This window comes from Oncorhynchus mykiss, chromosome 22, assembly GCF_057628025.1.
Source record: "Oncorhynchus mykiss isolate SJ-2025 chromosome 22, ASM5762802v1, whole genome shotgun sequence".
NCBI classification, from domain to species: domain Eukaryota; kingdom Metazoa; phylum Chordata; class Actinopteri; order Salmoniformes; family Salmonidae; genus Oncorhynchus; species Oncorhynchus mykiss.
The window spans coordinates 16,678,365-16,699,288 of NC_143043.1; the positions used below are offsets into that span (position 1 = coordinate 16,678,365).

A 20,924-nucleotide genomic window follows, 5' to 3' on the forward strand; every position below is an offset into this window, starting at 1 on the left:
TTGGTGTCACACTCCCCCCATCCCTAGCAAACACAGCTGGGTTGATTGGTGTCACACTCCCCCCCCATCCCTAGCAAACACAGCTGGGTTGATTGGTGTCACACTCCCCCCCCATCCCTAGCAAACACAGCTGGGTTGATTGGTGTCACACTCCCCCCCCATCCCTAGCAAACACAGCTGGGTTGATTGGTGTCACACTCCCCCCCCATCCCTAGCAAACACAGCTGGGTTGATTGGTGTCACACTCCCCCCCCCATCCCTAGCAAACACAGCTGGGTTGATTGGTGTCACACTCCCCCCCCATCCCTAGCAAACACAGCTGGGTTGATTGGTGTCACACTCCCCCCCCCATCCCTAGCAAACACAGCTGGGTTGATTGGTGTCACACTCCCCCCCCATCCCTAGCAAACACAGCTGGGTTGATTGGTGTCACACTCCCCCCCCATCCCTAGCAAACACAGCTGGGTTGATTGGTGTCACACTCCCCCCCCCCCCCCCCCCCCCATCCCTAGCAAACACAGCTGGGTTGATTGGTGTCACACCCCCCCCCCCCCCATCCCTAGCAAACACAGCTGGGTTGATTGGTGTCACACTCCCCCCCCCATCCCTAGCAAACACAGCTGGGTTGATTGGTGTCACACTCCCCCCCCCATCCCTAGCAAACACAGCTGGGTTGATTGGTGTCACACTCCCCCCCCATCCCTAGCAAACACAGCTGGGTTGATTGGTGTCACACTCCCCCCCCCCATCCCTAGCAAACACAGCTGGGTTGATTGGTGTCACACTCCCCCCCATCCCTAGCAAACACAGCTGGGTTGATTGGTGTCACACTCCCCCCCCCCCCCCCCATCCCTAGCAAACACACCTGATTGAAACTAATTGCATTCTAAACTGAAGATCATGATTAGTTGATTATTGGAGTCAGGTGTGTTAGCTGGGACTGGGGCAAAAGTGTGACACCAAATCAGGGCCCCGAGGACTGGAGTTACCCAGGCCTGCTGTAGATCGACGTGTACGACAGCGTGTTTCAGTTCCCGCCAATATAAAGCAACTTCGCACAGCCATCGTAGAGGAGCGGGAGAACATTCCACAGGCTGCAATCAACAGCCTGATCAACTCTATGAGGAAGGAGATGTGTCACGCTTCATGAGGCAAACGGTGGTCACACCAGATACTGACTGGCTTTCTTTTAATAAAAGGTATGTGTAGATTAGGGTCTAATTTATTTATTTAAATGGACTATTTAGTTCATGTTAATGAACTAAATCTTTGACATTTGATGGTTGCGTTGATATTTTTGTTCAGTGTATTTAATATTATTTACCTCTAACTAGCCTGGTTCAACTAGACCTACTATCGCTTCATATAGCTGACACATTGCTATTGCGGCATATTGTGACCAACGCCAGCCATGATTTACCATGTTGGCTACAGGTTAAACAGTTTAGGTATACCGCTCTTTTCTCCCAATCACAACCCTGGGATGCGGTAGATAAGTTATTCCCTTAAAAAGGAGGGGGGGGGGGGATAATCTGAGCTTGACAACACTGCCCGAAATATTACTGTGCTTCTAATATCAAGCAATTGCTAATAGCTTAAATATTTTCCCACATCGGGGAGAAAAGAAAATCGCACTCGCATTTGCCGACCACGAGAGCGGCAACACAGATGAATAACAGCGCACAAAAAAAAAAATTCTGATGTGAACACAACAAAATAGCCTAGCGACATGAAAGTACAAGAGAGTATACATCATTTTCTTTTGAGGTTAGTTACAATCGAAGTGTCCTGGCTCGCTGGCTACGCATCAGTTCAAAACTGAGCCATCTGCTCCATAGGCTATTTTCAGTCCCTTCGATGGGAGCGGCACCCGCATGACTACAGACCCTCAGCCACCCGCCCTGTGTGTGTGTGTGTCTCTCTCTCCCTCTCTCAAATGAACACCTGTCAACAGTTTGAAAGATCCACTGGCTCGTCGACAACAACTCAAAATAACAAGAAACAAAAATCACACAGTCCGTTTCGCTTTTCCTGTTTCCAATGTGACAGACTAAAATAAGGAAAAAATGTACATCTGACAAACGAAGATAAGAAAAATAGCTACGGGTGAAATCATAGCAATACATGTATTTTTTTGTCCCTTGACAGGGGAATGTATAGACAAGCAAGAAGAGTGTGATATCTCTCTGTGCTTCTGGCCACCACAATGCACAGGAGCTAGTACCGGCTGCACCAGGTGAACAGAGAGGACCAACAGCCGATTCGCACTGTGTGTGTGTGTGTGTGTGATAGAAAATGGCCTCCGGCTTTCGGATTGGTGACAAGGTGGAAAGTGAGGGCACGCTTGTCGAGAGTGACACCTCTCCACAGAGGAATAGCGACTGACATGGACTGAGGTGTCGTTACCGCCGCAGGAGAGAGGGAGGTGACATGACTCAACTCTGGCTGACGAACTGAAGAACAAAATACTCCCTGCAACAAGAAAATCTATATTGAAACGCTTAAAATAACTCCTTAGCACAGACTGCAATGAGGAAAAGTCAGATACCACAGATGAGCCTTCAAAAGCCAGCCAGACAGTTATAGAAAATAGAGTGGTACAACACTGCCCAGTGGACCCCCAAACGTTTCACAAGTTTGTTGTAGCCCTGAACTAGCTAATTAATTTACCTAATCGAGGGCTTGATAATTCATTTAAAAAGTAGAAACAGATGTACTAGTTCAAATACATGGAACCTCCCCATTAATGCCAAGGACAATGGGGGGAGCTCAGACCCAGGCAGCGAGAGCAAGCCTCAGAGGGAGCCCATGCTAGTCTGTAACAAATCAAATTTTATTTGTCACATACACATGGTTAGCAGATGTTAATGCGAGTGTAGCGAAATGCTTGTAACAGAAGGGAGACGAGAGACCTGAGAGAAACCAGACAGAGATTGTAGCGAGTGACCATAGAGAGAGAGACCAGAGAGAGAGAGACCAGAGAGAGAGACCAGAGAGAGAGAGACCACCGTAGAGACCAGAGAGAGAGAGACCGTAGAGACCAGAGAGAGATCAGAGAGACCAGAGAGAGACCAAAGAGAGAGAGAGACCATAGACAGAGACCATATAGAAAGAGAGAGACTGTAGAGACCATAGAGAGAGAGCAGAGAAAGACCAGAGTGAGCCCATAGAGACAGAAAACAGACATATAGAGAGAGTAGAGGTCGACCGATTAATTAGGGCTGATTTCAAGTTTATAACAATCGGTAATCTGCCTTTTTGGACAGCGATTATGGCCGATTACATTGCAATCCATGAGGAGACTGCGTTGCAGGCTGACCACCTGTTACGCGAGTGCAGCATCAACAGGACCTTGTGGCTGCAAGGAGCCAAGGTAAGTTGCTAGCTAGCATTAAATGTATCTTGTAAAAAAACAATAAATCTTAACATAATCACTAGTTAAACTAGTAATATCATCAACCATGTGTAGTTATCTAGCTTGTCCTGCGTTGCATATAATCAAAGCGGTGCCTGTTAATTTATTAACGAATCACAGCCTACTTCAACTTCGCCAAACGGGCGATTAATTAACAAAAGCACATGCGTGGGAAAAAAGCCCAATCGTTGCAATAATGTACCTAACCATAAACATCAATGCCTTTCTTAAAATCAATACACTGGACTAAATTGATTTTATTGATGTATTATAGAATAAAAATAAGTGTTCATGGTTCATTCAGTATTGCTGTAATTGTCAATTATTACACACACACCTAATATATACACACCTAATATATATATATATATATATATATATATATATATATATATATATATATAATTTATTTATTTAAAAAAAAAGTATAATAGTTTTTTTTTAAGCCACTTAAATCGGTATCGTCTTTTTTTTGGTCCTCCAATAAATCGGTATTGAAAAATCATAAAATCGGTCAACCTCTTAAGAGAGAGACCATAGAGACAGAAAACATAGAGATACCATATAGAAAGAGAGAGACCATAGAGAGAGAAAAAAACAGAAAGACCATAGAGAGAGAAAACAACAGAGAGAGACCAGAGAATTGAGGTTCGGGGGTCCAACCTGTTTTCACGATTATAAGCATTGGGAGAAAAATCTAATAGAAATTCTGCATAGAGAATTCCGCAGAATTATCCAACATATCAAAAGAAAGTACCAAATAATGCATGCCGAGCAGAACTCGGACCATTCCCTTTAATTGTAAATATAAAGAAAAGGACACCAAAAAAGGGACACACAAAGTGTCTGTGGTCACTGCACGACACGGGAGGAAGAGACAGAGATGCACTTTTTCCTTCACTATGAGGAAAAACTTCCAAATAAGATCATTTTTCAAGGAAATATCTCAATCAATTCCAAACTTTTGTGCATTTACTAACAACATAAAGCTGGGAATTATTCTGGGTGAGGGAGAAACCGCAAATATTACTGCCAGATATGTATATGATTGCCAGAGCCTGGGGGACATCCCATGACCATTCATTCCTTGAAGTATTTACATTGTATAGAACTAACAAGAAATACATAGTGTAACCATCATCCATGTACTTTTGTTGTTTATCTTTTAGCCATTTCTTTTTATTTAATTCAACGTATCGACCAAAGATTACACAATACAACAGCTGTGTTCTACCTGTATACATGATCACACACCAAATATAGTATCAGTCAAATGTTTGGACACACCTAATCATTCAAGGGTTTTTCTTTTTACTATTTTCTACATTGTAGAATAATCGTGAAGACATCAAAACGAAGAAATAACACAAGTGGAATCATGTAGTAACCAAAAAAAAAAAAAAACTGTTCAACAATTCAAAATACATTTATATACATTTGAGATTCTTCAAAGTAACTACCTGTTGCCTTGATGACAGCTTTAGACACTCTTGGCATTCTCTCAACCAGCTTCGCCTGGAATGCTTTTCCAACAGTCTTTAAGGAGTTCCCACATTTGCTGAGCACTTGTTGGCTGCTTTTCCTTCACTCTGCGGTCCAACACCGCCACACCTCCTCCTCCTCCATGCTTCACGGTGGGACCTACACATGCAGAAATCTTCCGTTCACCTACCCTACGTCTCACAAAGACAATGGTTGGAACCAAAAAGCTTCAATTTGGACTAATCATTTCCTAATGTCTATTGCTCGTGTTTCTTGTCCCAAGTAAGTCTCTGCCTGTAATTGGTGTCCTTTGGTAGTGGTTTCTTTGCAGCAATTCGACCATGAAGGTCTGATTCACACAGTCTCCTCTGAACAGTTGATGTTGAGATGCGTCTTACTTGAACTCTGAAGCATTTATTTGGGCTGAAATTTCTGAGGCTGGTAACTAATGAACTTATCCTCTGCAACAGAGGTAACTCTGGGTCTTCTTTTCCTGTGGCGTTCCTCATGAGAGACAGTTTCATCATAGCGCTTGATGATTTTTGCAACTTCACTTTCAAAGTTCTTGACATTTTCCGGATTGACTGACCTTCATGTCAGACCTTCATGTCTGTAATTTCTCTTTGCTTATTTGAGCCCTTCTTGCCATATAGTCTTGTTTTTGTTACCAAATAGGGCTATCATCTGTATACCACCCCTACCTTGTCTCAACACAACTGATTGGATTAAACATATTAAGAAGGAAAGAAATCCACAAATGAACTTAAGGCACACCTGTTAATTGAAATGCATTCCAGGTGACTACCTCATGAAGCTGGTTGAGAGAATACCAAGTGTGCACAAAGCTGTCATCAAGGCAAAGGGTGGCTACTTTATAAAATATATTTTTATTTGTTTAACACTTTTTTTGGTTACTACATGATTCCATATGTGTTATTTCATAGTTTGTCTTCACTATTATTCTACAATGTAGATAGTAAAAATAAAAATAAAAACATGAGTAGGTGTGTCCAGACTTTTGACGGATACTATAAATACAAAAGTATGTGGACACCCATTCAAGTTAGTGGATTCAGCTATTTTCGCCACACCCGTTGCTGACAGGTATATAAAATTGAGCACACAGTCATGCAATCTCCATAGACAAACATTGGCAGTAGAATGGCCTTACTGAAGAGCCCAGTGACTTCAAACGCGGCTCCGCCATAGTACGGCACCTTTCCAACAAGTCAGTTCTATACATTTCTGCCCTGCTACAGTTTCCCCGGTCAACTGTAAGTGCTGTTATTGTGAAGCGGAAACATCTAGGAGCAACAACGGCTCAGCCACAAGCTCAGGCCACGTCTATCCTCGGTTGCAACCCTCACTACTGAGTTTCAAACTGCGCCTGGAAGCAACGTCAACACAAGAACTGTTCGTTGGGAGCTTCATGAAATGGGTTTCCATGGCCGAACAGCCGCACACAAGCCTAAGATCACCATGCGCAATGCCAAACGTCGGCTGGAGTGGTGTAAAGTTTGCCGCCATTGGACTCTGGAGCACTGGAAACACATTCTCTGGAGTGATGAATCACACTTCACCATCTGGCAGTCCGGGGGACAAATCTGGGTTTGGCGGATGCCAGGAAAAACGCTACCTGCCCTAATGCATAGCACACAATGTAAAGTTTGGTGGAGGAGGAATAATGTAGAGTATAATTATTATTACTACTGAAATTAACTGTATTTCATTATCCTCGTTGCATTGTACTGTATATACTGAAATGGTGGACCACTACGCTGCTTTAGCCATATCTAAAAATTGGATTTCATGCCAATATAGAAATCTTTTAAAAAAAATGTTTTAAGAGGGACCAGAGAGCGAGGCTGTTAATGGTAATCCCATTTCCATTACTACTATTATTATTGCCGTTGGTCTCGCCATTTTTTTGTTATAAGTATTCTTTGCCAATGTACGTAATTTAGTCTACTGAATTGAATTGAGAGACCAGTGAGTGAGGCCAGAGATTAAGTGTACGTTGCTATGTGAGTAGGACATCCCTCCAGAATACACTGCTGTGTTCCTGACAGTGAAGGCCGACTCGCCAGAAAATAACCACTCCAACACTCCATCCCCTCTCGGAAAGAAAATAGAGAAAAAAAAAGGAAATCACAGTCTTTGATTTGACTAAAGACAGGCCTTTGCAATTTACACGTAATCACAGGCTAAAAACAGAGTGCTGGCTGGCGAGCCTAGACAACGTTAGCGGGCCCTTTTTCTATCTCATCAAAGCCCGTGACAATTAGCCGGGTGACAGAGACAATGAGGCTTGGGGAGGCTTTTGTCTCAAACTGAGAACAGAATGTATCTGGAAGTGGGATCCTAATTACAGTTCTGCTCACAGCTTATTTGGGTGGGGAAAAAGTTGGCATGCAGATTCCCCTTCAATGCTTATCAAATATTAATACGTTGGGCAAAAAATGATAAGGACTCCGCCGTAGAGAGTTGGGTGGTGATACGTCTTTAGTAGAGAACAAGACTCGAGGTCTGTAGTGGAGAAGGTGGTTTAAATTGGGAGGCTGGTGACTAAAAAAATGTGTTGAAGGGGTGTTGGAGCTCGGTTGACCCATGGGTTGAGTTCAAAGTTAATCATAAAGACTTGAAGGAAGTGAATTCAGTCTTACCAGGAAAAAGGAAAGTCTACAGTATTACCATTTGGTTACCTAGTTGCTAGTACTGTACAGTCGGAGTGGCTTGTTATTTCACATCTCATTAATGGAACAGTGTTCAGAATAACTTACAGTTGGACGCATTGGTGCCATTCGGGCAATTCAGAGTGTTGGTTGAAGACCTCTTTACTGTGGAATGTGTTTTTTTTTAAATGATCGTTCCCCCCCTCCCTATTTATTGATTGCACTTCGTATTTGATGAGTCTATTTCTGTATTCTACAGTCAGAGGTCTCATTTGTACAAAAGAGAACTGGGTCGCCCTGTTAAAATAGGTTAACTAAAATAACCTGCAAATTTAGAAAATGCACTGCAGCCTACAGTCAGAGATGCCGGAAGGATTTTCTGACAGGGGGTGCAGTGTTATTATTACTATTTGCCCAATTTAGATAAGCAGAAACATTTGTCTATAATCAACAACATTTTGGTGGGCTATTTCTTGGTCAACTTGTCTATAATTAGATACATGCAGCTTCTCGTGCCATCACTTGTTGCCCTGGAAGACTAAATAAAACCTTTCTTACCAGAAATTGTCATAAAATCAATAGAATGAATGCTACACTGAACAAAAATATAAAACACAACATGTAAAGTGTTGGTCCCATGTTTTGTGAGCTGAAATACAAGATCCCAGCTCATTTCTTTAAAATGTTGTGCACAAATTTCTTTAAAATACTGTTAGTGAGCATTTCTCCTTTGCCAAGATAATCCATCTACCTGACAGGTGTGGCATATCAAGAAGGAGAGTAAACGGCATGATCATTACACAGGTGCACCTTGTGCTGGGGACAATAAAAGGCTACTAAAATGTGCAGTATCATCACAACACAATGCCACAAATGTCTCAAGTTGGGGGAGCGTGCAATTGGCAGGCTGAATGCAGGAATGTCCACCAGAGCTGTTGCAGAGAAATTGTCAATTTCTCTACCATAAGCCACCTCCAACTTTGTTTTATAGAATTTGTCAGTATGTCCTACCGGCCTCACAACAGCACGTAACCACGCCAGCCCAGGACCGCCACATACGGCTTCTTCACCTTCGGGATCGTCTGAGACCAGCCACCCGGACAGCTGATGAAACAGAGTTTGCACAACGGTCTCAGGGAAGCTCTTCTGTGTGCTCGTCGTCCACCCCAGGGTCTTAACCTGACTGCAGTTAGGTGTCGTAACCGACTTCAGCGGGAAAATGCTCACCTTTGATGGCCACTGGCAATCTGGAGAAGTGTGGATGAATCCCAGTTTCCACTGTATCAGGTAGTCGTGTGGGTGAGCGGTTTGCTAATGTCAACGTTGTGAACAGAGTGCCTGCTTGGTGGCGGTGGGGTTATGGTATGGGCAGGCATGAGCTACGAACGATGGCAATTAGAATGCAGAGATATCGTTACGAGATCCTGAGGCCCATCGTTGTGCCATTTATCTGCCGCCGTCACCTAACGCTTCAACATAATGCAAGGTCCATGGCACAAGGATCTGTACACAATTCCTGGAAGCTGAAAAATGTCCCAGTTCTTCAAAATGGCCTGCATACCCACCAAACATGTCACCCATCGAGCATGTTTGGAGTGTTCTGGATCGACATGTAAGACAGGGTGTTCCAGTTCCCACCAATACCCAGCAACTTCACACAGCGATTGAAGGGGAGTGGGAAAAATTCCACAGGCCACAATCAACAGCCTGATCAACTCTATGCGAAGGAGATATACACCATTTACAGTGCCTTGCGAAAGTATTCAGGCCCCCTTGAACTTTGCGACCTTTTGCCACATTTCAGGCTTCAAACAAAGATATAAAACTGTATTTTTTTGTGAAGAATCAACAACAAGTGGGACACAATCATGAAGTGGAACGACATTTATTGGATATTTCAAACTTTTTGAACAAATCAAAAACTGAAAAATTGGGCGTGCAAAATTATTCAGCCCCCTTAAGTTAATACTTTGTAGCGCCACCTTTTGCTGCGATTACAGCTGTAAGTCGCTTGGGGTATGTCTCTATCAGTTTTGCACATCGAGGGACTGACATTTTTTCCCATTCCTCCTTGCAAAACAGCTCGAGCTCAGTGAGGTTGGATGGAGAGCATTTGTGAACAGCAGTTTTCAGTTCTTTCCACAGATTCTCAATTGGATTCAGGTCTGGACTTTGACTTGGCCATTTTAACACCTGGATATGTTTATTTTTGAACCATTCCATTGTATATTTTGCTTTATGTTTTGGATCATTGTCTTGTTGGAAGACAAATCTCCGTCCCAGTCTCAGGTCTTTTGCAGACTCCATCAGGTTTTCTTCCAGAATGGTCCTGTATTTGGCTCCATCCATCTTCCCATCAATTTTAACCATCTTCCCTGTCCCTGCTGAAGAAAAGCAGGCCCAAACCATGATGCTGCCACCCCCATGTTTGACAGTGGGGATGGTGTGTTCAGCTGTGTTGCTTTTACGCCAAACATAACGTTTTGCATTGTTGCCAAAAAGTTCAATTTTGGTTTCATCTGACCAGAGCACCTTCTTCCACATGTTTGGTGTGTCTCCCAGGTGGCTTGTGGCAAACTTTAAACAACACTTTTTATGGATATCTTTAAGAAATGGCTTTCTTCTTGCCACTCTTCCATAAAGGCCAGATTTGTGCAATATACGACTGATTGTTGTCCTATGGACAGAGTCTCCCACCTCAGCTGTAGATCTCTGCAGTTCATCCAGAGTGATCATGGGCCTCTTGGCTGCATCTCTGATCAGTCTTCTCCTTGTATGAGCTGAAAGGTTAGAGGGACGGCCAGGTCTTGGTAGATTTGCAGTGGTCTGATACTCCTTCCATTTCAATATTATCGCTTGCACAGTGCTCCTTGGGATGTTTAAAGCTTGGGAAATCTTTTTGTATCCAAATCCGGCTTTAAACTTCTTCACAACAGTATCTCGGACCTGCCTGGTGTGTTCCTTGTTCTTCATGATGCTCTCTGCGCTTTTAACGGACCTCTGAGACTATCACAGTGCAGGTGCATTTATACGGAGACTTGATTACACACAGGTGGATTGTATTTATCATCATTAGTCATTTAGGTCAACATTGGATCATTCAGAGATCCTCACTGAACTTCTGGAGAGAGTTTGCTGCACTGAAAGTAAAGGGGCTGAATAATTTTGCACGCCCAATTTCAGTTTTTGATTTGTTAAAAAAGTTTGAAATATCCAATAAATGTCGTTCCACTTCATGATTGTGTCCCACTTGTTGTTGATTCTTCACAAAAAAATACAGTTTTATATCTTTATGTTTGAAGTCTGAAATGTGGCAAAAGGTCGCAAAGTTTAAGGGGGCCGAATACTTTCGCAAGGCACTGTACTTACTGGTCTTCTGGTCCACACCCCTACTTAAAAAAAAAAATGTATCTGTGACCAACAGATGCATATCTGTATTCCCAGTCATGCGAAATCCATAGATTAGGGCCTAATTCATTTATTTAAATTGACTGATTTCCTTATATAAACTGTAACTCAGTAAAATCTTTGACATTTTTTACATGTTGTGTTTATAGTTTGGTGTAGTTGACGTCGGTAAAGTAATCTTTTATCTCGGCTTCTCTCACACACATAGCAAAGACGTTTAGGGACCGGGGAGATAATGTAATAACAAAAACATACCAAATAGATTTTCTGGGCAAAATTTACAAACAACATGAGTTTGACCGGTTTTAAGGGAATTAAAAGATGTGAAATCGACCCAACATGTACCTGATAAGATTTCAGTTCGGCTTGGATGCATATTTTGTGTGTTTGAAATACTATTAGCTTTTATGATGCTGATAAAGATATAGAACCTTTATAGACGGTCCCTAACCGCACATCCATTCTCCCTGTAACATGCACACTAAAAAACGTGAAGCAAGAACAGGGAGTGAATTTAATAAATAAATGAAACAAAACAAGAAACACGAGTAGCGTACAGACATGAGATGGGAACAGAAACAATGCCTGATGAAAGAACCAAAAGGGAGTTACGGTTATAGGGAAGGTAATCAGGAGGGTGATGGAGTCCAGGTGAGCCTGATGAGGCGCTGGTGCGCATAACGACGGTGACAGGTGTGCGTAATAATGAGCAGACTGCCGACCTCGAGCGCCGGAGAGAGAGCATACGTGACACTCAAGATGCTGAGAGAAATAAATCACATTTCTCCACTCCTGTTCCAGTCAAAATGTAAACTTGGTGAATAGTTTTACTGTAAAAGATGCTTACTTCTGCAGGAGTTAATATATGACTCCGATCTATTCTGATGGTAAATAAGTAGCCTTTCAAGAGCCTTGCCTTATGCAGGCCCAAACGGCTCATTGCAGCAGGAGCCCATCTCCTGTTTCTGTAGCACGAGGCAGCTTGTTGTACAAGTACACCCCCTCTATCACATTCCAATGGTAGCTGTGAAAGTCCAGAGCTGTGCTTTAGGGAGGGTGGAAACACTTCCATTGTCATCTGTTATTCCCTGTGATGTGGTGTTGAGTGTTGCTGGGCCAGCAGAAACAGCTAAACAGATTGGTAACAGTGAACCCCGTGCTCTCTCCCTGTCAATCTCTGCAGGCAGGCCTAGCTGTCTCTCTGGTATGGGGTACTGTTACTGCCACAGCGGCACCATTCGATATGGACGACAGGAAAACAGGTGCTCAGTGCTCTGGAGAGATGGACGGTGAAGTAGCCCTTTACACCCGTATACATACGGGTTGAAAATGGCAGATTTGGGCACTAAAATTGGAACATAGTGGCTGTACAGTAACATACTATACATGACGTCAGAGCTCTGGCTCTGCGCTCACAGTGCTGTGTGGGTTTTGACTGACATCCGTTCTGAACCGGAGCACAGCACACGACAAGTTGCCCCCATCCCTCCCGGTAATTGGGCAACTCTTGCTCATTTTCCGTTGTCTGAGTGAGGGAAATGCTGTGAATTAAGAGGACTTTATGTATTTTGAAAGATAAGACATTGAGGATTATAATATATACTACTTGATGTCATACAAGCAAGCCAAAAAAAACTGTGAGTCCAAATGTGCTCTGCACATAAAACCCGTGTCATATACAGTGTCAACATGATCACTATGAACATGGTGTCATACTCTTGGGTTGTTCTGAACAGAATGAGCTTGTTTTTGTATTGCGAAGAAACTTTGCCCGCGGAACACTCACCTGAATGCACTCACGACTTACGATCAGTTTGTCTGAGACGGGTTGTGTTGCAAGCAAAGCAACTACAAGTGGGATTGCTCTAGTTCCTCAACGGCACAGCTAGGAGAGCAACAAAAAAAAGCCTTATAGTTGACTCTTCTTTGAGTCCTAAAAAAGCATTGAAATTACGTAGGATGTGCGCACTTGAGGTGTGTCCAGTTAGTCCTCTCACTCAAACCCTTTTGTCTTATGTTCTACCTTCCCCCAAAATATCATGTTACTGAATGTATCCAGAGTATTTTCAGATTTCGTTATCAACAAATGCAGCGAAAAGTACAGTAAAATGCACATAAAATCAACAGTGTAAGGTTTGGATTCAGTCTTGTGTCATGTGTAAAGGGTTAATGGCGAGGGAAACAATTGAGAGACGTAAGCAAAATGCTTCCAATTTTTTTTTTAACAGTAGGGAAAGATTTGGCAACAGCACTGGTGACCCGTCATTCAGAGCAAGTGGGGCAGAGCCTCACCTATTTAGCAATTTAAAAAAATATATATATAATTTTTTTGTTGCCTGTTTTGTTAGGTAACGGGTTCCCGAGTGTTATTTTGGCATTCATTTGTGTCACGTATCAGTTTGCAAACAATGGGGGAAAAAAATTATCATTGAGTTAATGAAGTCGCACACAAACATGGTCTCCTTTTTGCTTTCTTGAGTAAGGCAGTTCCAAAATGCAGGTGTTTCAGCCTAGCTCAGTGCTTTCTGTGGTGGTGGGGCAGCTAGCTGAAAATACGAAGTGTAGGGGTTGGTAATATTCTCTAGTTGCGCTGGGATTGGCTCAGTGTTCTGTCACTCATGGGACCACTACGTCACCGCAAAATCTACGGGTAGAGCTCGAAAATTCCCTTGGGTGCTGCCATAGTGTTACATTAGAAGTGCCTATCCAAGAAGGCTCAAGGTCATTGGCCACAGATAAAATGATGTCAAATCATGTTATATCTACCATAGCTTTGATTGGGCATGGCAACATTATTCTTTCAAAATCTTAGCTAGCAGTCATCATCATGAATCAAGCCGACAATCTACTTGCAAATCTTTTTCAATCGTTGTCATATGAAGAGAAATGATAGATAAAATGTATCGGTGCTCATCAGCCATTGGATAAACATTACACAACAAGTTTGAAATCACAAATTCAACAAATTAGTGGTTTGGAAGGAATCAGTGGATAACTGCAAGCGTTGCAAATCAATCCCTAGCCTGCCATTCAGTGGAGTGGTGTGTGGTCCAAGTCTGGGTTTAAGGGTCTTTTTTCCAAGCTTAAAAGGATAAACATTCCAACACCATGGGCATTGGCCATGCTGTCAATCCAGCATGACTTCTGCCGCATTCAAAACAACTCGAAACTCTGAAATCTCAGACTTCAGTGCGTTCAAGACAACTGGGAACTTGTTAAAAATAAAAAAAAATAAAACTCTCCCCAACTGGGAACATACATTTTGAATGGTGATCCAATTTGGAATTACAAGTCGGGAACTCGGGCCTCTTTCTAGAACTCTGATCTGAAGATCACTGATGTCATAATTCAACCTTGTTTTTTTCCCAGAGTTTCCCACTGTCTTGAAAGCACCTTAAATCCAGGGAATGGCAGACTTTGATGACAAAATTTGCCCACAAGGACCGCCGCACCACCTTCCTGTTCAAGTGAGCACAGCAGAACAAGGTGAGTCCAAACGTGTATTGTATGCAGCTGCATAAATTATGTAATATGCCAGGGAGACATGTATACTGTAGCTAAGAAAGTAATACTAAGTGTGTTAAGCTGTTAGTAGCCCATGTGCCTCACCCTAATAATTTGGTCCCTTTCCCCCTCATAATTTAGCCTACTGTTCAGACTTGGTAGTGCACATGTAGCCTATAGACTGTTTTAGACTAAAGTAATTATTGAATATTGTAAGACCTTTCATTGTCTGCTTATATGCCCCCTTTATTTATCCTACGGTTCTGACTTGGTGTACAGGGAGAATACTGTAAGAACGGCCCATGTTCTGAATTATGTCACTGTACATTTCAAAAGTGCTGAACAAAGAGTTATATTGACTACATCCATCCTAGCTCACTCATTGTATTAATCAAAATTGTGGATTGCCTCATCCTCGTTGTCCCGTTATGCCATAGTTTGTACATCTCAATTGTTAGTAGAAACCACATTTGTTTACGCAAGTCAGCCATACCAATAATGTTTTTTTAAAGGCAGTAAGTGAAGCTGTTATAATCTGTTTTGCTGCCAGACAAGGCTCTGCTGATAGCCAGGTCTAGCAGTGGTAAGGATTCACTCCATGGTGCTGAAAAGAAAGCTCTGCTATCGGGACAGCTTTATGTAGGCCCAGCCATTTATTCAGAAACTATAGGAGCCTCGGCTAAATTTTATGTATGAATGCGACTTCGACAGCCAAAGAAGATCTTATCTGCCCGAGACACAGCCAATCAAACCAAAGATCAGCTTATCTGCCCGGCACAAACAGCCAATCATGATCTAGATCTTTCTTCTTCATGATAAAACACAGAGTAGCCCTAATAGCTGGAGAGTATCGTTTATCTACAAAAGGTTTGGATATTCCCTTCTCCAATCATAGACGATATGGGGCCGACGCAGAGGAAGAGTGATTCACACGGTCCTTCAAGCTCTACAGTCTGTCTCCGGCTCTTCTCCTCAAACTGATGGAGATGACACCACTAACCTACTGTGACCAACTTCACATTTGGAAACAATGCTGGTCGAGGAACATTGTCCCTCTCTGCGCTTTCTTCCACGAGACTGATAGGAGTCTCACTGGAGCTAATCACTAGGCCTGGATGGTTTGGCAACACATGAGTGGGTTAGAAGGCTCAAATGTATTTCACTCAACCTTTAATTTGACAGCGAGTCAAGCTGAGACCAAGGTCTCGTTTAGTGACTCGGCAGTGGGCTGAGTTGGGCATCACCGTCAACCACTCAATGGCTTTATGGTTTGTTGTGTTTAGCATCTAAAAAAGGTGCAAAGGATTCAATACGTTTAACATATTGACTCTTGTAAGAAATGAAAACTTTCGGTGTGGTCTAGTTAGGCTCACTTTCACAAAGCTGACAGTCTTTCAGAGTGTGGAGTAGGCCTGGAGAGTATTGTTTAGCTACACAAGTTTGGATATTCCCTTTTCCTGCATGACCAGTGGTGTTCCTTCAACAAACAGCTCGGTTTTTAACAGGATTCGTACACAGGCTTACTTGTGTACTACCCCTTCACTGACTGTCGTGCGTATCCTAGCAACAGCTCCGGTTCTCTGATGTCTGTTTTGAGGCAGAGTGATATCATGGAGCCTCACCTTGACGAAGGAACAATCAAGACCGCTAAGGGAATGATGAATACATGTATTTAGCTATTATCCAACAGTAGAACAGAACTTTGACGTAGTTCCAGACAAAGTTGTACGTAGACTATGCTGTCTGGATTCACAACGAGACATCTCCTGAAAAGCAGTGTACCAGTCATACCACACAGACATATGCACACACACAGAAGAGAGGGAGTGTGTAATGTGTAGCTCCCACTGCAGCAGCGGGAAGGCTGTGACGTCATCCATTTTGCAGCAGTGCACCCTGGACAGGTGCCAGTCCTCCAGGATAGTGTAGGAAAGAGAGAAGAGATGAATAAACATGGGACAGATGAATTAGCTGTCTTCCTCTCGCCCGTCACTGCACCTCAGTCAATGTGTCGGCACCGAGGATGACCTCAGGCCGTATGGACACAAAGGATTCAGCACGGGGTGATGTGTAGGATTCTGCAGCATTAGGCTAAGCTTTCTGAGCCACGTTTCTCAATTAGGCTGTTAGCATGTTGTCGTTACACAAGTGGACTTTCTTGGCAGCTGTGATTCGCACGGCGAGGAAATGGAGGAAAGAGTTACCCTCTTGCTGTTGACAAATGTGTGCCGTGCTTCCTGTTTTTCTAGCACTAACTATCAGAGCCCTGCCTTGTCAATGCTTTGCAACTGTGTTGTATAAAGTGGTGCTGGGGACATGGCACGTTACAGTAGCTGTGTTCTGAAACAACTTAGTTATTCAGTAATCATAGATACGGGAGCAATTAGCCTAGTTCCTGCTTCACCTGGGAGGCAATTGTCATCAGCTAGGCCTAAGTGGAAATGAGGCCTTTGTGCACTTTACCAACCAACTCGGCTTCATTCAAATCGCCTAAAAGCGTACAAAAGGCAGCCAATTTCCTCAAATTAGCTCCCAATTTTCTATCCAGTGAGCGGAAAATTACAAAAACGAGAGAGCAGAGAGAATATAGGAAAGGTTTCCGAGCTTTAGGGTGTGCGTTTGCGCAGGTGCGCACATGTGTCCAGAAAGTGTTCATACCCCTCGACTTACTCCACATTTTGTGTTACACCCTGAATTTTCTCACCCATCTACACGAAATACCCCATAATGACAAAGTGAAAACATGTTTTGGTACATTTTTGAAAATGAAATACAGAAATATAATTTACATAAGCATTCAGGGGACACCACCGAGTCAATACTTTGTGGAAGCACCTTTGGCAGCGATTACAGCTTTGAGTCTTTCTGGGTACGTCTCTAAGAGCTTTCCACACCTGGATTGTGCACCATTTGTCCATTATTCTTTTCAAATGTTGATCATTGCTAGACAACTATTTTCAGGTCTTGACATAGATTTAAGGCAAAACTGTTACATTCACTGTCTTCTTGGTAAGCCCCAGTGTCTGGTGGAAAGCAGACTGAACCCGATTTACCTCTAGGATTTTGCCTGTGCTTTGCTCCATTCAGTTATTTTTTGAAAAACGACCCAGTCCTGGAGAGTGGTACTGGTCTAAAAGTTCATTGCTTTGCCACATTTTTTGCAGTATTACTTTAGTTGCCGGTAGGTACACTTGATTCAAAAGTCCTGCGCACCAGGTGAGCAAAGTGTTCCCATAAGAAACTCCGCCCACCCGGCAGACCAGCAAATCTGTGACTAAATAGAGTGCACCTACTGGGCTGCCCAATCGGATAGCTAAAATCCCCATGGCTACAGAGCTTCCAAGACCCTGGCCACAGTCAAGTTTAATAGGCTACTCGCCTGCTTAAGATTTAATAACTTTTAAAACCATGACCACAGAGGGACTGTTAACGAATACAGCAAAGAGATGCTGTTTTGATGAGTGAGTTCATGTTGATATTCAGCACTGTCACTGTTTTTATTCAACACTTCTCCGTACTTACGCTCGGGCTGCAGCTGCAATGAACGAGTAGCCAAGTATCAAAAACCCTGAGTTTCATTATTATTAGCTGCTCATCGTGTCGATTTTAATATGAAGGAATATTTCACTTCCTCTGGTCATAGGAACAACATGAATTTGTGCATGAGGCACATGCGGTGCGACTCGAGTTTTGCCATCAGGTGGAAGACTGTGTCCCCTCTCTCTGGTCAGTCTCAGCGGAGGAAAGGAAGGAGAGAGCAGGTGGAAGACTGTGTCCCCTCTCTCTGGTCAGTCTCAGTGGAGGAAAGGAAGGAGAGAGCAGGTGGAAGACTGTGTCCCCCCTCTCTGGTCAGTCTCAGCGGAGGAAAGGAAGGAGAGAGCAGAGACCGTGAGAGGCAGTTGGGAAAAATGGTTTTGAACGGTCATCCAACTTGAAATTCCAAGTCGGAAACTCGGGCATCTTTCTAGAGCTCCGACTTTGACGTTGTGATTTGACCTCGTTGAACATCAGATGCAGGTACCATCAGTCCAGTAAAATAAAAAAGCTAATTATTTCAATTCATGCTCCACAGTGGCTCACAAGTGCTAAACCAACTGCTCTATTTTGTTATCAATGCTCGAGTTTTGAAATATAACATGGTCTGATTAACAATATTGGCAGGCCAATCATATAGCCAATATGCTGTGATAATCTGAGGCCTACTGCCCAAACCTCATTCCTACACAACTGTTTGTGTGAGGTTAATGTAAAATATATATATATATATATATATATATATATATGAGCAGTAGATCTCAGCTTTCTTTTTGACTGCGAAAGTGATCTTGACTCAGAAAAGGTTGGTGACCCCTGTACTATACGGTATTCTGCCCAAGCCTAATACAAACCATGCCACGATGACTCATACATTTTGTGCACTTGTATAGTGTAAGTGTAAATGCTTGTTGAATTATTCATTTTCTAATGACAATAGATATTGCGTTTTGAAAATGAAGGGTTATCTACATAAGCAATCAAGGTTTTCAATAGACGAGAATTTTCTTACCCTGGGATTTCTGTGACTGAAAAAATCGTCTTTACGTGCTATGGAAGACTGTTTAAACAATTTGCTCAATTGTTATGGAAAAGAATAGACCCAATATGGAAAGGAGGGCGCTCTATCAGCGTTTTAACTTTGCTTAAATAAAATGAGTTTTTAGAGCAAGCTTCGAGCCGAGCCCCCCCAACCCCCAACCCTCCAAAAAGGGTTCCACTCCCCGGAGTGTGCACTGTGCAGTCAGCAGGATCTGTGCCTACCTCGGGGCAGGGCTCCCTGACTGTGCTGGTAGGCCTGGGCCCTGCTACAGCTATATCTCCAGCTGTCCTGTTGGAAAATGGATGCCCTAGAGAGAGCTAGGAGCAGGCAGCCAGACTTCATAGCTGATTTGTGTGCGTTTGGGTTCGTGTGAAATACCCCGGAGTATTTAGACAGTCTTCAAATCTACGACAACGTCCCCCGCTACCAACCAGCCAGGCAGGCTGAGTTATAACTCACGCTAAGGAGCTGTGGTGTGACTACCGCGCGTGTGGATTCGCCTTCGCTCTCTCTCTCTCTCTCTCTCATTCCTTTACTCCCCCTCTCCACTCTTAGTAAATAATTCTGGGGGAAATGGGGGGGGGGGAGACGCAGTACTAAACTGCAGGTCGGATGAATTATACATGGCAGAGAGCGCTGAAAGGCAAACTGGAACCTCACTGCACACAGTCAGGGTACCGTTATGGAAAAACCACGTGACAACATGAAACTGCACAAATGAAAACATTTGAACATGTGAAAACATGATCTCATGTGAAATACAACATGGGGATGCAACATTTCAACATGATACCACTAAACTACACACGTGAAACTTCAGATTTCACATATGAATCTGCAATTCACATGAGGTGAAAACATGTTATTCTCCTCACATGTGAAAAGGGTGTTAAGATGTGAACTGTAATACATGTGAACATATGGTTTCACATATGAACAACTGACCTCACGTGTCTTTCTTTCACGTGATAATTTCTCCTCATTGTTCAACATGTGAAAACAGCCAAAATGGGATTTCACATGTGAAAATGCAATTTCACATGTTTTTTTTGTAAGGGAAGTAAATAAATGGTTTGGGGGTTTTAAGGTAAGTGGTATGCTTTACAGTTAAAATAGTGTAAACATCTTTAAATCAGTATGAATACATTTGACACTTTCAGGACTTTCAATATGACCCCACCTGGGATTTGAACTCCACTGGATTCGGGAAACACTGATCTTTCTGCTGTGCCATGAAGTCTGTAGCATTCTCAGAAATCCCCTACAGATTCTGGACTTAGGAAAACCATGCCATCAGCCCTGCTAATTTAGTTAATCAGTTATTCTAACTATTCTCTCAGAATTGATTTCATTGACATATTTCAGCAATTTAAGGGCTTTGTGTAGTTTTCTAATGTTGGTGAGGCATATAATTCTGATTTAATGTTACTAGTGCTGTTGCTTTGACTATGTTACCGCTGCACCGGCAGTCATGTGGAATTTTACTGAGGTCATGACGCGTGTCCGTTTAGGCAAAGTCATCTCTTATTCCCCCTGGAAATGCGTTGGTTCAACAACAGGTTGAAACTGAGTGGGAAAACATGGGCGTTGTGGATGTTGTTTCAAAGCCTAATACAAATGAAACGGACAGCGTTTCTAAAGGTGTTGATTGATTCTTGTGGCAAAGCAATTCCCTTTTTGTTCTGAATACAAAGTGTTATGTTTGGGGCAAATCTAATACAACACATTACTGAGTGCCACCGTCCATATTTTCAAGTATAGTGGTGGCTTCATCATGTTATGGGTATTCTTGTAATCGTTAAGGACAGTTTTTCAGAATATATATTTTTTTTTTAATCGGAATGGCGCTAAGCACATGCAAAATCCT

At 42.9% G+C, this 20,924-nt stretch overlaps 1 protein-coding gene across 2 annotated transcripts in view; it reads right to left on the reverse strand.

The window, feature by feature from the left end:
• gtf2e1 (general transcription factor IIE subunit 1) overlaps positions 1 to 20,924 on the reverse strand; it is a 45,772-nt gene that overhangs the window by 9,736 nt on the left and 15,112 nt on the right. Inside the window, exon 1 of one of the 2 annotated variants that reach the window (XM_090215596.1) lies at positions 19,279 to 19,581. The exons of the other annotated variant lie outside the window; for it this stretch is intronic. Within the exon in view, the coding sequence (XP_090071722.1) occupies positions 19,279 to 19,399 (121 nt within the window). The 5' untranslated portion in view covers positions 19,400 to 19,581. Of the gene's footprint in view, positions 1 to 19,278; positions 19,582 to 20,924 lie in introns of those variants that run through there. 2 annotated transcript variants of the gene reach the window in all.